This window comes from Malus domestica, chromosome 09, assembly GCF_042453785.1.
Source record: "Malus domestica chromosome 09, GDT2T_hap1".
NCBI lineage: Eukaryota > Viridiplantae > Streptophyta > Magnoliopsida > Rosales > Rosaceae > Malus > Malus domestica.
This window is the reverse complement of record NC_091669.1, coordinates 17,472,977-17,489,363: the sequence shown is the minus strand read 5'-3', so window position 1 is coordinate 17,489,363 and position 16,387 is coordinate 17,472,977. Positions and strand designations below refer to the sequence as shown.

Sequence of the window (16,387 nt, the reverse complement as noted above, 5' to 3'; positions counted from 1 at the left end):
TAACTCATTTGGATTTATTAGGGAACACATGCTTGTTCAAACAACAAATGAGGAAGTACATGTGTTCTTGTGCTAAGTCCACAGTGGGGGAATGTAGGCTAAACATCTTCTTGGCGAAGGGGATGAAGCCCGCAAAGGAAGTCATGTAGCTCTTGAAAGTGGTGGAGTTCTACTCCAAATTGGTGATGGATTAGGAAGCTTTTGAATTTTTGACAGTCGGGCGAGAGAGGGATAACCAGTCGTGTGTGATGTCAACACATCTAGCTGATGGCTTTAGACCGAAGACCTGAGCCATATCCAAGATGGTGGGAATCATAAGACCCATTCTGAAGTCGAAAGTATTGATCCCATTATTCCATAAGAAAAGAGTTGTTAAGAGAAGCTCGTGTTTAATGGGGACGATGGTTTTCGACATCATGATGAGCTCATAGATGCCATTCTCCATCCACTTTTGGTTACAGATGGGCTCCAATTCATGCACTCATTAGGACAATGCTTCATCCTTCATCAAGGGAAAAACTTTCCTGAAGTTGGACTACTTGGAAACAGAAATCCCAACCTCGGCAGAGTAGGGGTTGGGAATGAATCAATTGGCAGTGGGCATGTTTCTCTCCATTGTAATAGGGACTCGGACAGTCTAAGCAAGCCCAAATGAATATACCCTTTCTTCATCGAAGAAGATGGAAAGATATAGGCCAACCTAAGAGCGATGGAGGCCATTGAGTTGACGACGCAAATTGACAATTCCCTCTCCAGACTCGCATGTAAGGCGCAATTTGAGGGCCATGTTTGAATTTGGGAGAAGACCGTAAAAAGTGATTGAAGACTAAGGCTACAAATGGCTGAAAATTCGAGAGTTTTGAAAGTTCAGAGAGTCGAGTTTACTGAAGGTGATGGCTGAGAAAAGTAAAGTGGAAGTCATTTAACGGGTTGGTAGTTAACTTTGAAAGTCGTGGGTTAGGACAAAAGTTTATTCAAAACGGCTAATTAAGTGGAGCGAATAACCAGTTAAGGCATGCAATTTATTTTTAATCATTATCAATGTCTTGATTAGCAGACTTGACAATGATTAAAGGGGGCATTGTTTGTGTGGAAATTTAATGCTGGGCTTTGTAAGGATGGAGGCCCAAGAATACAAAAGTAAAGGGAAGATTGGGCTCGGACAATAACATAGGTCCAAGAAGGATTAAAAACCTTTTTAGCAAGGCATATGCCACATGCCTATGTGAGAAGTGATAGGCGACATGAAGGCACCTCACCATCAGCAAAAAAGCACTTTTCAAGGGTATGGATGGTAAATTAAAGGTGACTCACTATTCTTCGAAGGCAATCAACAAAAGGCAAAGCTTGGACAGTCAGGCTAAAACGTCTATAAAAGTTGAACGGGACACTAGAGACAAAGACACTTAACCAATCAATCAAAAGGCATCCCACTTTGCTCTCAAACAAGCAAGAAACTAAAAAGCTACATTTGTCTAGATTCCCCCTTCCCCCATAGAAAGCCATCTTTTGTCAAGTTAGAAGCTCTGCTACCTTCCCCAATGTTGTAATATCGATTCCCTTTCGTAAATTCTATTTGTATTTTGTTTCCCAAAGTCCACAAGCCCCTGTAAACACAAAGAGAAAAAGTTGCAAGAAGTTGAACCTTGCCCGACAATGTTAAATCTTGCCTCTTTTGATTGTACTTACATAAAGTAGATCTATTGTTTAATGCATATCTCATTGTGTTTTAAAATCACTTTCAACTGTTTTTCGTTCGAAATCTCATCTATGATCAAGTTTGACTAAACTAATGAACTTGTTTTCTTTAAAGTAAATTGGGATAAAAGAAATGGTTGGAAGGGCCCTGAGGCCCCTTCATTTTGGACATACAATATTATGAGTAAAAACCCTTGTTTACAAGGCAAGAAAAAGAACCTTATGCAGACTTACCTCATCTGTGACAATCCAATAGGATCAAGAAGTTTAAAGTAATTTGTGGCACAAGTAATCAACCCAGTAAATAACCCATAAAGACAGTCTGTTATACAAAGATAACAGTGGCACGCTCAAATCTGTGTTAGCTTTAATTGTGAGCCTCAAGGCCGAACAAAGGCCTTACAAAGGCACCTTTCAAACTAACAGCAAACTCATATTGCAACACACCAAGCATCAAACCTTGCCCGACAAGCAAAACCCCGAGGAGTTGTGTGAGGTACAGATCCAGCCCGAACACATGGGTTTCCGGGACTCCAGCTAAGAACCTTTAGTGACACTGCTAATCCCGACAAGTCCAAGCTAATCTCATTAATCTTAGCCCCGCATGATAACAAACACTGGACTAGACTAAAAGCTAGTCCAATCTAGTCCAGTGCAACCTAGTGAAGCAAAACAAGCAGCCCTTACATTATTGATTTCTACACTAATGACCTTAGCTCTTGTAGTCTAACCATCGAGTTAACTTTTAACTTTTTTACAACGTAGCATTCAGTTGACTTATCCCTTTGCAATATCATGACAAATGGATTAAGAAATGCTATATGAACAAAAGAGTAACTTTTAATTTAATCATAGCGCTCAAAGACGGTACATAAATTTCTATTCTACTGAATTTCCACTAGCTTGCCCTTTCATTTTCTCACTATTCATGTGTTTCCTTAAACTAATTAGGGACATAGTATTGAATAACCAGGACCTCCATAATACATATGGGTTCCAAAGTTTGAGGTTTTGTCTTTAACAAGTACATCGTAGCATTTAGGATTTGTGGCATATGTTCTAAGATGTTCAGCATCTTTGAACTGTGAAGAGTTATCCAAATATTGGATATTGCGGACATAGCTTGCCCTACCAAATCCTTCGATAGGAAAATGATGACTTCCCATTTGAGTTGATGTGTGATGACCCTCAGGTTTTGAATTGAAAATCTCTCCACCCCAACTAATAATTTCAGCACTGCCTCTTAAACCTGGGACGATGGTGTCCGGCCAATATCCAACTGCCTCATTTCCAACTTGAAGCCACCAATGTCCACTCACTGTGTTCTGATGAAGCATAGAAGTATAAGATTATTGTATACTTGTGAATATAAATACGTATATATATGTATATAAATGTTTTCTTGTCAGAGAATTACATAACAAATACAAATTCTTATCTTGTCAAACTTTGAACAACAACCACACAATTTGTTAAATATAGTCGTGAGCAATGATTCAGATAGTCTAACTGTTGGAAAATATTATTATTTAGATTTATTTTAATGTTTGGTATTTTGGGCTTAGCCCATTAGTATTAAGGTTTCGTTTCCTTGCCTATTAGGGTTAGATTACTTTTCTATATATATGGTACTTTGTAACTCTATAGAATTATAAGTTAGTCACAATGTAGCATCTTAGGGTTTTGTAGCCATTTCGGCATTCTCCTTTATTTAATAATATTCCTATTATTTTGTTAGTTTTGTTTGTTGCGCACTCTGATATTCAACTTGGTATCAGAGCAGGTTTGATCCTTCGGGATTTAATCTGCTTCTGTTTGCTCGTATCAGTTTGTTTGGTTTTGGATTTCGATATTAGTTGTTGGTAGTCTAAACTGCATCTGGAGCATCTGCACCCTTCACGTTCCTGCACTCGCATCATTGTACTCTTGTGTTTTGCAGGTTCTTTGTGGAGAAGACTGTAGAAAAAAAAAAAAAAAAGGAAAAACGAAACAGAAAAAGGAGGAGGAAAAAGACAAAAGGGAAATAGAAGAAAATGCTTTGTTTTTTGAGGTTTTGACTTTGTACCCACACGGGCAAGAAAGAAGTATTGATATTGGTATTGGTATTGGTATTCGCATTGGCATTGGTATTGGCATCGGCATCGGCATTGACATTGGCATCGGCATCGGCATCGGCATCGGCATCGGCATCAGCATCGGCATTGGCACTGGAATTTGGAGTCTTGCATCCACATCTATTTTGGCAAACCCATGTCGTGTACCGCCATGAGTTTGACGGGAGGTGTTGGAAAATATTATTATTTAGATTTATATTAATGTTTGGTATTTTGGGCTTAGCCCATTAGTATTAGGGTTTCGTTTGCTTGCCTATTAGGGTTAGATTACTTTTCTATATATATGGTACTTTGTAACTCTATAGAATTATAAGTTAGTCACAATGTAGCCTCTTAGGGTTTTGTAGCCGTTTCAGCATTCTCCTTTATTTAATAATATTCCTATTATTTTGTTAGTCTTGTTTGTTATGCACTCTGATATTCAACATATCAAGAGAACATGATTACCCTACAACAAATGTCTCCAAATTACTATGGAAAATGTTAATCTTTTAGAGAACAGGTTTAAAATGTCAATCAGAGATCAGCCATGTATACCTTGTATATACTTAAGAATATATCATACTGAGTCCCATTGTAGATAGAAATAGGCGTTATGGGATAGCCAATGGCAACTTTGCTGTTTATTTGGACGAAACCAGGACAATCAAGATTGTAGCAACCACCTTGGTAATTATCACCCTATACAAAAACACAAAATCCCTTATAAAAATTAGTTAACTTGCGAGAAAAGTAACATGTAATATGGTCAAGAGATTAATTAGGGTACACTAAGAGAACTTAAAAAACTTACAGTCCAAAATATGAAGAGCCTTGTTTGGCTATCAGGCGATCTAACCTGGAAACCACAAATGGTTAATCAAATCCAATCGTTTTGATCTGTAAATCAATCTTTTAAATTAAAAAAGTGTGAAAAGATTCAATAGTTTATTGGAGTGGGGATTTTGGTTGGCTAAAACTTACAAGCCAGCCAGCTTCTAAAGTGCTCAGTTCTTGTCCTTGGCCTCCCACAATCCATGTTTGGGTTATACTGATTTCTCCATTAAACGATGCAGGGTTCCATACGTTTAATCTTGCCTGTGCTCCATAGTATCCACCATCGTACATACCAACCTGGGCATACTACAAAATACACGATTAATCAGGTGAACTAAATTTATGTATATAAAGCTTATTAGATATCAAAGTACTAATTTCAAGTAAGGCACTCTAAAAATCTCATTATGCGTTTCTCACAAGTATATTTTTCTTTTTAAATATAAAAAGTTCGGGGTGCATAATGAGATTTTTGGAATACTAATAACAAGACCCTCTATTGGTACTAAATTCACCTAAACTAAAAGAGGGAGATTAGATCTGGGGATGAGATTAGATCTGGGGATACATGCTTTTGACATATATTTTAACACTCATTTTGAAGGATTCACTTTGTAATATATTTTAATGATATGAACTATCTATATTTTAGTACATCATTCATAAATTATCTTTACAAAAAATTAGACAAATCCAAAACTATTAAAGCATTCATTTGTAGTGAAGAACATAGACAAATATAGTTCTACAATGAAACACTAAATTTAATCTAACGGTCATATATATGATTTCGAAATTGAGTATTTTTTTAGTATATACATGATGTTTGAGGTAAGACATAAAAGATAGAGGGTAAGATAGATGAAATACATTACAGAGTGGGTCTCACAAAAATATGTGTTAAAAATGTATCCCTGGATCCTATCCCATATATATAGAATCTGAAAATACATATTTTTGACACATATTTTAAAGAGCCCACTTTATAATATATTTCAAAATTGTGTGATATGTACCTCATGACCAGTTGAAGGAGTGGACCCAATTTCTTTAGGGTTAAACCGTGGTTTAGATCGATGATGATCAACTCCCTGTGTTCGTACAATGGGGATTGTTCCTTCGGGGCACTCTCCATTCTGACGCCAATACTGAAAGAGCTCATCTTCAAGACTTATGGCTTCAATTCCATTTGGATATGAACTCGGTTTCAGCTATTTTTCCAAACACATTAAGGTTATGTTAGACTTCAAATTATTCAAAAATAAATTTTAATAGAAACCATAGTACGTACTTGGAAAAGGAAATGGAGGGTTGCAGTCCTTCCATAGTGAAAAAATAAAGGAAAGAGGTGCACCTCTCTTGTTTCGAGTGTTCTTTTTAATTGCTGTCATATTTACTTGAGGAGTGCTGAGATGGACTCGAGTAATGGAATTTAGACAAACAAGGGTCCAAATCCAATTAAAACTATGTTGTAGCAATGGTTAAAATATCAGTATCGGTAGAAATATCGATATGCAATTTTTTTTAAAATATTGATAGATATATTAGTTATTGATTTTGATATCGGATGTTTTCGATAGAAATTATGAAAATTTAAAATGGAACTTTAGGAAATGTCAAACACTAGTTTAGACAAAATATAAAAGTTTTTTCGATATTTAACCGATATGTCGGAAATAACCATGAAATTTGTCAATTTTAGCCGAAATTTGAAAGTTTCTCTAATATGTATTGAAGTTTAGACTTCACCCCCTTTCCATATTTTTCTCTGATTTTTTGGATATTTCACAAAAATATCGACAATATCGAAAAAATTTCAAACATTAGTTGTAAGTTTAGTCTTTTACACGTAAAAAGGGGTGAAAACATAAAAAAAAATTAAAATAAGGTAAAAGTGTTTTGGAATTTCTAAAAAATTAACATTTTCCTGAATTTCCCTTAGATATGCTGCATATTATACCATTATCCTTGAAACGGAGAACGCAGGATTACTTGTAATCATGGTCTAAAATATCCATAATATCTTGATATTTCTATCGAAATTTTCGTGTTTTTGGACTAGTGATATTTTTTTAGACTACCAATATTTCCGATATCATCGATATTTTAGACCTTGCTAAGTCACTCATGTATCTTACCATACAATGTATAAAGTGTAAAATATTGTACTAATTCATTATATATAAATGATTATGGTGTGTTTAAACTTATTTCATTAATTACTACATATTTTTTACACTCACAATGTTTGACGGTTCGTTATATAATCAACTTAAATCAGTTATATCTATCATGCAATGCATTTCCTTCCAATTTTTTGTGATAAACTAATAGATAATTGACTAAATGAACAATCTGCAAAGTTTCAATAAAAATTTCCAAGTTTTTCTTACAATTTCCGTGGTTTTTATTCAATTTTTATCGATATCTATAATATTCCGATATTTCCATCGAAATTTCCGTGTTTTTGGACTACCGATATTTTTGATATCATCGATATTTTATACCTTACTTGTAATGAATGAGGATCCTCTCCGGATCCTCTTTGTGAGGATTCCGGATATCCTCTAATCATATCCGTTCATTGTATATCGTGCGGTCAGAAATTATTATAATTTTTTTATTTAAAATTGAATATAAACATTACCTGACAAAAATTGACCGCAAGATGTATGATAAACAGACACGATTGAAGAATTTTCAGGATCCTCACAAAAAGAATCCGGAGAGGATCCTCGTTCACTTATAATTGTAAGATATGCACATCACCACCAAACATCCACTTTTCAGTACCAAATGATTATAAAAAATTAATTAAAACATTTCTCATGTAAAATATAGTGACTAAAATGAATCAATCCACCAACTGAACAATCTAATTAGTTATAAAAGGGCAAACCTCTATGGTGTGATTTATGAGAAGTGGGTGATTAAGGGCTGGCTGTTTATAGATATCAACGCAATCTATCACATGACCGCCATCTCCCTGCCAAAGATCGATCGCCGATTATTTTCAACTTCCTATCAATTCCCAAATGTAAAATGGCTAAAAAATATTTGAAATTAAAAAAAATGGGGAATGGCAAGGTATACACACACACACACACACACACACACACCCCACTGAACCTTTATCGTTTTGATGACTGCTTTGTTGTGCTTCAGAGACTCTTTAGTTTGCACTGTTCCAATCTCTCTGCAATCAACAAATATCAAACTTGCCACTGCTGCGATGAGAAAGTAGCCTCCGACTTTGGTGTAATTAATCCCATTTGCCATTTGAATTGAAAAAAATTCAATTCTCGCTTGCAAAAGTGTGGACTACTGAAAACTCTTTATGTATATATGTATTCTTATAGTGCACTCATGTCCCACGACGGTTATTACGAAATATTAACTTACTTAAATCAATAAGATTTATTAGAAAATATTTTGCGACTTTCTTTTTCAAACACTCAAGGTTGTAACTGTGTTCTACGTGCATATATGTACTTACTCAGAAACTTGTACTAGAGTCACAAATATAACAAATTAACAAAAATGTCATTCCTTTGACAAAAGACAGAAAAACAAAAGCAAAAATAATGTCATTCCTTTTACCAAAAATGCACTATAGCTATCAACGTCGTAAATTCTTTTTCAGGCCCCATGTTTTTAGAGGGTGTAGTCAATTTGGATTTCAGAAGATTTTAATGGACTTTTTTAAATGACAGATTTTAAAGGATTTTAATAGATTCTGCAATTCCATATGGATTTTGACAGATTATTATGGATTTCTATTATAGATTTCTATGGATTTGTATGGATTTCTTTCATGGATTTCTTAGGATTTCTTTTTTTACTCCGACAACATAAATTTTTTTCTCAGTGACAATCTAAAAAAGACATAAGCATATGTATATTGATATGGAAATATAAACCGATCAAATATGTCTTTTCTTTCCCTTTCTCATTTGAATTGTGATTTCTTTACGAAAAATAATTTTAACTAATTAAAACAAGTAGTGCTTCTTAAATCAAATGTCTCAAAATTAACCTTTTTTCCTCAACAATTGATTAGTTCATAATTTGTTATTCAGTCTAAGTACAGTTACCAATATAAATAGGCTTTGGAAGATGCTTGCACCCTTACACTAACATGATTACACGAAAAAGAACAGAAAACTTGAATTGGCAATAAGATTCTTAGTAGTAATTTCTAAGAGTTCAATTAACATGGTAAAAAATTAACACATTCAAATAGAACGCTTAATCATTACAAGAACTGTTAGTAGTTATTAACACTTCCCATTAAAGCATTACAAGAAATACTATTACACAGTCCAAAATAAAGGAAATAAAAAATTCAAAAAATATTGTACAATTCAAAAAAATCAAGTTTACTACTGGGATGGTGACAGATGAACGTGAAAAGAAATAAGGTTGACGGGTTCTCTGTCTGAAAGAAAATGGAGAGTGAGAAAGAAAGATCGAGTTGCAAAATGGAGAGAGAGAGAGAGAGAGAGAGAGAAAGAAAGAACGAGGGGGTTGAAAAGAAATCCTAGGGATGGAGGTAGGATTTTGTTATGCTTATAATCCCTTCTCAAATCCTACAAAATCTCTTATTGAAAGAAATCCTTCAAAATCTATGAATTTTTTAATACCTATAGATTTACATGGACTCTATAAAAATATTTTAAAATCTCAATTGACTACATCAAGATTCTAAAGTCTTTTAAAATCCTTTAATTGACTACCCCTGTGTTTGAATGGATTCTTTTAAAAAAATTTAAAATCCTAGTTGACTACACCATGATTCTAAAGTCTTTTAAAATATTTATTTGACTACACCCATCATAACCTTCGTTCGCCAACTTTACTTTCCAAATATTTGTATTTCTGGAAAGCATTAATTGTCAATATACAATTGTTGGTTGTAAAAATTATCAACCCTATGTGGAGTACATGTTGAGCAATTAATGAGCTAACTACATTTTTTTTTTGTGAATGCGGGCATGCCAACTTGCGATCAAGCTCGGTTGGTGAGTAAAATTGATGCGATGGTGGTGTTGAATGCGTTGTTGGCTCATGTTTGAAGCAATCACAGCTGAGGAAGGAACACATCTTGGTTTTGGGTTCTAGAACCTAAAGACAAGGTTGCTAGTTCATTGAGAAGGTAAAAAAAAGTTCAACTTTCAATGTGCCGAACGCTAAGTAACTTGGGTAGCACTTAACTTCGCCGAGAAGGCTAATGAAGTGACCTCTCTAAGCGAGAGAATCAAAGATTCCTCTCTGACCGAGACTTAGATAGATAACCAACCGAATTCGAAGCAACATTGTTACTTCAAAGTATGCTCCTCTGTCACTTGATTTTACAGCTCCAATGTTGATAATCCAAACTGAAGATATCGCCGGTTGTCAACACAAGGCTATTAATCCAAGCTGTTAATCCAAACTAAAGATGTCGCTGGTTGTCAACTCAGTGTCATTAATCCAAACTGAAGATGTCATCGGTTGTCAGATGGCGAAGTTATGAAAATTAGTGATTTCTCAGAGTACGAGAAATGTATGCGTAAAGCGACATTTTGTGATGGGCGTTTGTGTGTTGAGTTGAATGTCCCTTTCTGTTGCACGGTCTCTTTGTATTTAATTCAGCCAAATTTAATATTTGGCCAATATTTATGCAAGCTGAATTTAATGTTCAGCCAATATTTAATAAAGACCAAATTTAATGCAGGTTGAATTTAATGTTCGAATAACATTTAATACAAGCTGAATTTAATGTAGGCCGATAATGTAATACATGTCAAATTTAATGTTCGGCCTACAAACTTTTTTTCAGTAAGCACATTACTTGTGGCCCCCTTGTTTTCTTAAGTATTGGTCGTCAAAACAATTGAATGATTAAGTAAATAAAAGTTAATTTTTTTTAACAAACAAAAATAAAATTGGCCAAACCATAATTAAGAGGAGGCCAACAATACTTTATTCTGAGCCAAGATCTTTGCATATGACTATTTTCAATATGATTTTGTTTCATGCTTGATGTAAAACAATAGCGGCAAATTTCAAACTTTCTTGTTTTCTGGTTATAAAGTAATCGAATTATTATTGCCCCCGAGCATAATCAATTCGCAAATATTGGCTTTTATCTCGAACACTCAACCTAACGAGATTGCTTCATTTCTTATTATTGGACAATTGCTTCACATCTTATTATTGGACAAACCCTCTCGGTTTTATCCTCATCTTCAACCTCATAAAATATTTCCACAAGATAATTACCACGATAATTGAATAGTAATATCTAAGAATTATATTAAAATTCAACGGCCTCCAATACACGGACCAATGATACAAAATCAGGTCCAAACAACATCGAATAAAACTGAGAATAAATATAAATTAGTTACAAAGGAAAAGATGACCTAGTGTAATACTCAAGACAAGTTCTTGATTTTGTAATACTCCATGGCATTCTTATATCTAAATTTGGCAATCATTGAGTATTGAGGACCTCTAAAATAGAAATAGATTTTGTAACCAACCCTATGTTGTAACTATGCTTTAAAGCCAATAATAAGATGATACTTTATGGACATTTCACATGTTAAACTAAACTAGTTTAATATAAGAGTAAAGATTATTGTTTAAAATCATCTCATTAAATGTTATACACTTAAACGATAAGTCCAAGGAATATGTTGTTAGGAGAAATGTGATTTAAAGAAGTTAGATTCATGAGATATTTATCTCTTATACACATATCCTAAACAATCCTGATCATGGGATTTCCAATTGGACATTGACGATCAGCATAGATCAATACATGTTATGTCTTCTCTCTGGGATAGTGACTAGTCTTGAGTCATTGGTGTGAATGGCACCAAGACAAGTATGTAGGTGTTCAATAGAAAATGAGTTCACTGAACGCGATCAACAAAGAGTTCTCATACTCATGTCACATGGGAACTTATAGTTGGGATAATGCAAAGTAGTCATTTGGCCGGAGACATCATAGTTATCTTATGGTTAAGTCCTTAACCCTTGACTATGTTAAAGACATTCCATTAGAGAGTGTCCACAACATAGTTGGGGCTAAACCACTTAATAATGTACAACAAGATATCTTTAACCTTCAAACCGTTGAGGGAGAATACTCTACAATATGATTAAGAATCTCTGGCCATAATATGAATGAGATTTAAGAAGTCGTTCCACATCACATTCAAGGTAATCGTATAAGTAAGAAAATTACATTGGATAGTAGACATGAATAAACTATCAAACCAAACAATATGATCAAGAGTAGAAATACCGTTTTGCATTTGTAATCCAAACTGAATAGGTTATCTAACCTCTTCTAATTAGCTTGGGAATGCATGATATACTGCTAGGTGTCACTCATGGTTTGTGGAAGCCCTAAAGATGTATAATCAGTAAAGGGAGAAATGAAAGTAAGTTTTAATTCACAATCGATTAGAAAAAGTTCTAATCGCCCACTGCCTTACTAAAAATAAACTAATAGATCGCACATCGTGTAAGGTAATGATTGAAGGAAATAATGAAGATGAGTACGGAAAATTAAATAGTTTAATTGGATATGACAAGGATTAATTAATACGTTCATTATTCATATGAAAGGTTTGTATCGGACTTTAAGTAAGTTTCGGGCTTTGAGACCCAAATGAGTTTTGGTCCACCACAACCATTGAGTCTAAGTTGTATAAAATTAACCCAAGCACAATTACACAATGAAATTGGTACCAAGAGGAATAATCTGTAATTTAAAATTTGATATATGCTTGACTGACTAGTCAACATCACTAATCAACTAACATTGGATTTGTTAGTTTACCAAAACCAAGAATAAGCAATTATATTTGATTTACTAACATAACCCTAGTTAACAAAGCTTCAGTTCAGTGCACATTTAGACTTTGTTAAACTTAGTTGAAAGCACATATCTATTTGCTAACCCTAGAGTCAATGAGTTACATGCAAATTAACAAGATATGTTAACAAGAATAACAATAATCAACACAAGGAGTTTTTGGTCGGAAAAACCCACATTTGGGTTTAAAAAGTAGGGACTCACCACTGAGTACAATCCACTAGTGTAAACAAGTTTCATACAAAGTATCCATACAAGCTATGAAGGAGCTTATACATTTGTGCAACCTTACCTTAAACGAGAGGGACTCTTTCGGTCTTCATGAAGTGGTAACTCCTCCTGAGCTCATCACCTTGCGGCACTGAGAACCAACATAACCAATCCAAATGATATGACAATGATGGTTATGTTAAATCTGGATTCAATGACCAGTCAGTTTCTATAGTCAAACATTTAAAGGAAGAAACTGATAAATCCTAAAAATAAGTCTATAAAAGGATTTGAAACTTAATGCAAGACCATGAAAACAATGCAAACCTACTTCCTAATGATTGGTGTATAATGCATGAAGAAGGTTTGACAGTTAGGGTTTCATAAATGGAGAAGATGCAAGCTCAAAGCTTTTAAGGCAACTCTCTCACTCTAAAATAAAGTATAAAACTATAAGAAACAAACTGAAACCCTAGAACACAAATATATCAAAGGAAATCTGATTTCCATCAGCCAACTTGTGCAAATGACACTTGTCAACTGCAAAAGAGATCTAGGCAGATCAATGGCCAGAAACTGACTACCAGCAACAAGATGTCAGTTAGCCCATGTGGCCAGTCTTAATTTATGTGCCCAGATAGCTGGAAGTTAGCGCAAAAGTGACTAGACAATCAAACTAGGGAGAATGTAACATAAATATAGACACGAAATGCACATGTATGAATAAACCTTTTGAGGTGAAATGTGCCACATCTTGAACATTTACTCCAGCAGTAACAACCCATAATTAGAGTATAGCCTAAAGCTAGATTAAGCATGTGTTCGGTTCAATTACAATATTTAACAAGGAAAGGCAAACCTAAAAGTCTTGACTTCACATACAAAATCGGCCAAAGAGAGAGGGAGTCATAGTTTACTTATTACAAGTTTGCCACTCACTTAGAAATAAGGTAGAAAGGCAACTTTACAGCTCCATCCCTCATTAAGGGTTTCTTTGAGCAAAGATGAAAGACACAAGTTCTCCTTTTCTCTCTAGAATGCCAGCCACATACGAGAAACTTAGCTAGCAATCTTCTTTCTCACATTCACTCATCTTCTTCCTTCATCACCATTGGTATCAAAACCTAGATGTCTCCTATTTTGGAGACTTTGGGAGAATCTCTCAAGCATTCAAATTCAAGAATCCAAGGAGGAAACTACAAGGAGATGATAGCCATGGATTTCAACTTCATGAGAGGTATGAAGGCACTCTCATGGGTGACTAGTCTTTGCTCATGTACAGAGGAACTTCAAAGGTATAAAGTTTCTTAACACTTTTGTGATTAGAGTTGAGTCTTGATTCATCATCACTACTAGGCTTTGAATTTCATGGTTTAAGTTTATTTTAAAGTGCATGCAAGCACGTTTCCGCCATTTCATTGTTAAATGCATGAAATATGTTGCTTAATAAACTTAGTTTCTCAAATAATGTCCTTCAAGTGGTATCAAGAGTCTAGGTCTAGTACTTGGTGAACTCTTTGGGTTCTGTTGTTCATAGCTTATGATTTAAATGTTGTAACGATCACAAGCTTTGTTATCGCTTCTTTGAACATAAATTTTGCTTGAAAATTTGCCATCTCAAAAGTTATAGATGTAGTTCGTATGAGCATGAAATTTGGAGCTAAAATTTGGTGCCTTTTGTTTGGGGAAATTCGGCCAAATCCATGGGTGGATTTTTTGGGTTCTTGTTTGTCTTGTTAAAAGAGTTTTAAAGTAACATTAGAAGCCCCTAAGTACTCTAGTATGTTATGGAGCTCTTATGGATTTTTCATGAATGTTCTTCATGTTCATAATAAGAACAAAGTTTTGGAGTTTTTTTATTCAAAATTTCTTTTAGATTTGTTTAGTATTTGTTTGTAATAGTTGATGTGAGTTGATTGTCACTATTCAATCATCACTTTACCTATCACCTTTTGAAATTTGTGTTGTAAAAATTGTGAGAATGATTGAATGCCCACATGGGAATAATAGTGAATAGTAGGAAATAGTTTATTGTGTGGTGTTTTTTCAAAAGTGGTTTATCACGGGTGATTGTTTGATTTGTCACAGGTGATTTTCCTTCTCTGTAAACCTACAAATGTGACTCTATAAATTGAGCACTCCACGGGTAATCAAAACATAGCAAATGAAAAAGAAAAGAACTGAAAGCAATAATATCAGTATCCTTCCATTCATCTTTTTATCTGCAATCATTTTGCGTTATAGTTACAAAACAAAGCAATATGATATTTTGCACCCACTTCGCTCCTATCCTTAGCAAAGGTTATCTCTCTAACTTTTGCCCATTTATAACACGTTATCAACACAACTCTCTAACCTTAAGCAGTTCTCATCTCCATTCGCCGAAAAATACTTTCTCCAAGGATTTTACTGTTCTTCTTCCTCTTTTGCTTCACATGTTGGATGTACCCTCACGAAGAACTGCTAACACCATACTTGCTTCTAGTTCTTAATATAACAATTACTTAAATCTTTGATTTCTTGTTTGGTAAAGCTCCTGATTACTAACCCATTGTTTATTTATGTTGACTTTACTACGATTGAAGATGGTGCAGTATCATCGCCCCTCTTAAACTGATTTAATTTTATTGCAATTTTAGGTGGTGCGGTATAATCGCCCACCCTGCTTTGCATATTTACATTTCCTGCTATATTGTTTCAAAGAGAGTGGTGCAGTATAATCGCCCTCCTCATTAATCATGTAAGTCTCAAGCCTGAAGTTTCAAGTGCTTATCATTGTGGCCTAAATATCAAAATGAAAAATTTGTAAAAACCAGAAGTTCTAACACTACATTCCTCTAGAATACATATTATTGCATGTTCTTACACATCTTTTTTTTTCTTTCAAAAAAGAAAATGGCGAACTTGGCAAAGCTTGATTTTGTTGCTCTGGATATTACTAGGAAAAACTACCTTACCTGGGTAGTGGATGCCAAGATCCATCTGGAAGCAGGGAATCTTAGAGAAACCATCAAGGAGGATAACAATGCATCATATCAAGATTGGGCGAAGGCCATGATCTTTATCCATCGCCACCTTGACGAAGGACTAAAGAACGAGTACCTAACTATTGAGGATCCATTAACCCTCTGGATGGCACTGAAAAATAGATACAATCATCAGAAAAAGTTGATTCTTCCAAGGGCTCATTATGAGTGGACACACCTAAAGATCCAGGGTTTCAAGTCGGTGGCTGAGTACAATTCTGCAATGTTCAAAATTAGCTCCCAGATGAAGCTCTGTGGGGAAACCATCATTGAGGAAGATATGCTGGAAAAGACTTTCATCACATTTCATGCCTCCAACATGTTCCTGCAATAGCAGTATAGAGAACGAGGCTTTATTGAGTACAACCAACTGATATTTGTAGTCTTTATGGCTAAACAAAACAATGAGCTTTTGATGAAGAATCATCAGTCTTAACTTACTGGATCGGCACTATTTCTAGAAATGAATGTTGCTTCCTTTAAAGTGAATACCATATCCTCTTGTGGCAATAATTACAAACGAGGACGTGGCAACAAGTGAGGTCGGTGGATCGGGAAAGGCAAGAATCATGGTGTCCAGTTTCACAACTAGGTTCTAAACCATAATTCAGCCCTGCTGAGCTTTAAGAATGCAAATCGCCACAAAGGCA

The 16,387-nt window shown here is 34.7% G+C and overlaps 2 protein-coding genes across 2 annotated transcripts; one reads left to right on the top strand and one right to left on the bottom strand.

The window, feature by feature from the left end:
* Positions 1-1,465: 1,465 nt before the first annotated feature.
* Positions 1,466-7,907, bottom strand: LOC114827135 (protein neprosin-like). The gene is made up of 10 exons (XM_070804401.1): positions 7,758-7,907; positions 7,528-7,614; positions 5,645-5,839; positions 4,776-4,934; positions 4,606-4,650; positions 4,350-4,493; positions 2,669-3,023; positions 2,430-2,515; positions 1,933-1,937; positions 1,466-1,607 (listed from the first exon to the last, which is right to left on the bottom strand). The coding sequence occupies exons 1-10, from the start codon at positions 7,905-7,907 to the stop codon at positions 1,466-1,468; spliced, it is 1,368 nt and encodes a 455-aa protein (XP_070660502.1).
* Positions 7,908-15,606: 7,699 nt separating this feature from the next.
* LOC114827134 (uncharacterized) lies at positions 15,607-16,071 on the top strand. The gene has a single exon (XM_029108807.2). The coding sequence runs from the start codon at positions 15,607-15,609 to the stop codon at positions 16,069-16,071; it is 465 nt and encodes a 154-aa protein (XP_028964640.2).
* Positions 16,072-16,387: the final 316 nt, after the last annotated feature.

What these genes read in the sequence shown, in the direction of transcription:
- LOC114827135 (XM_070804401.1), bottom strand. Translation starts at nt 7,907, where the DNA reads ATGGCAAATGGGATTAATTACACCAAAGTCGGAGGCTACTTTCTCATC. An exon ending in CAGTCATCAAAACGATAAAG is followed by an intron (nt 7,615 to 7,757) that starts GTTCAGTGGGGT and finishes GATCTTTGGCAG; the next exon opens with GGAGATGGCGGTCATGTGAT. An exon ending in TATTCTTAAGTATATACAAG is followed by an intron (nt 3,024 to 4,349) that starts GTATACATGGCT and finishes ATGCTTCATCAG; the next exon opens with AACACAGTGAGTGGACATTG.
- LOC114827134 (XM_029108807.2), top strand. Translation starts at nt 15,607, where the DNA reads ATGGCGAACTTGGCAAAGCTTGATTTTGTTGCTCTGGATATTACTAGG.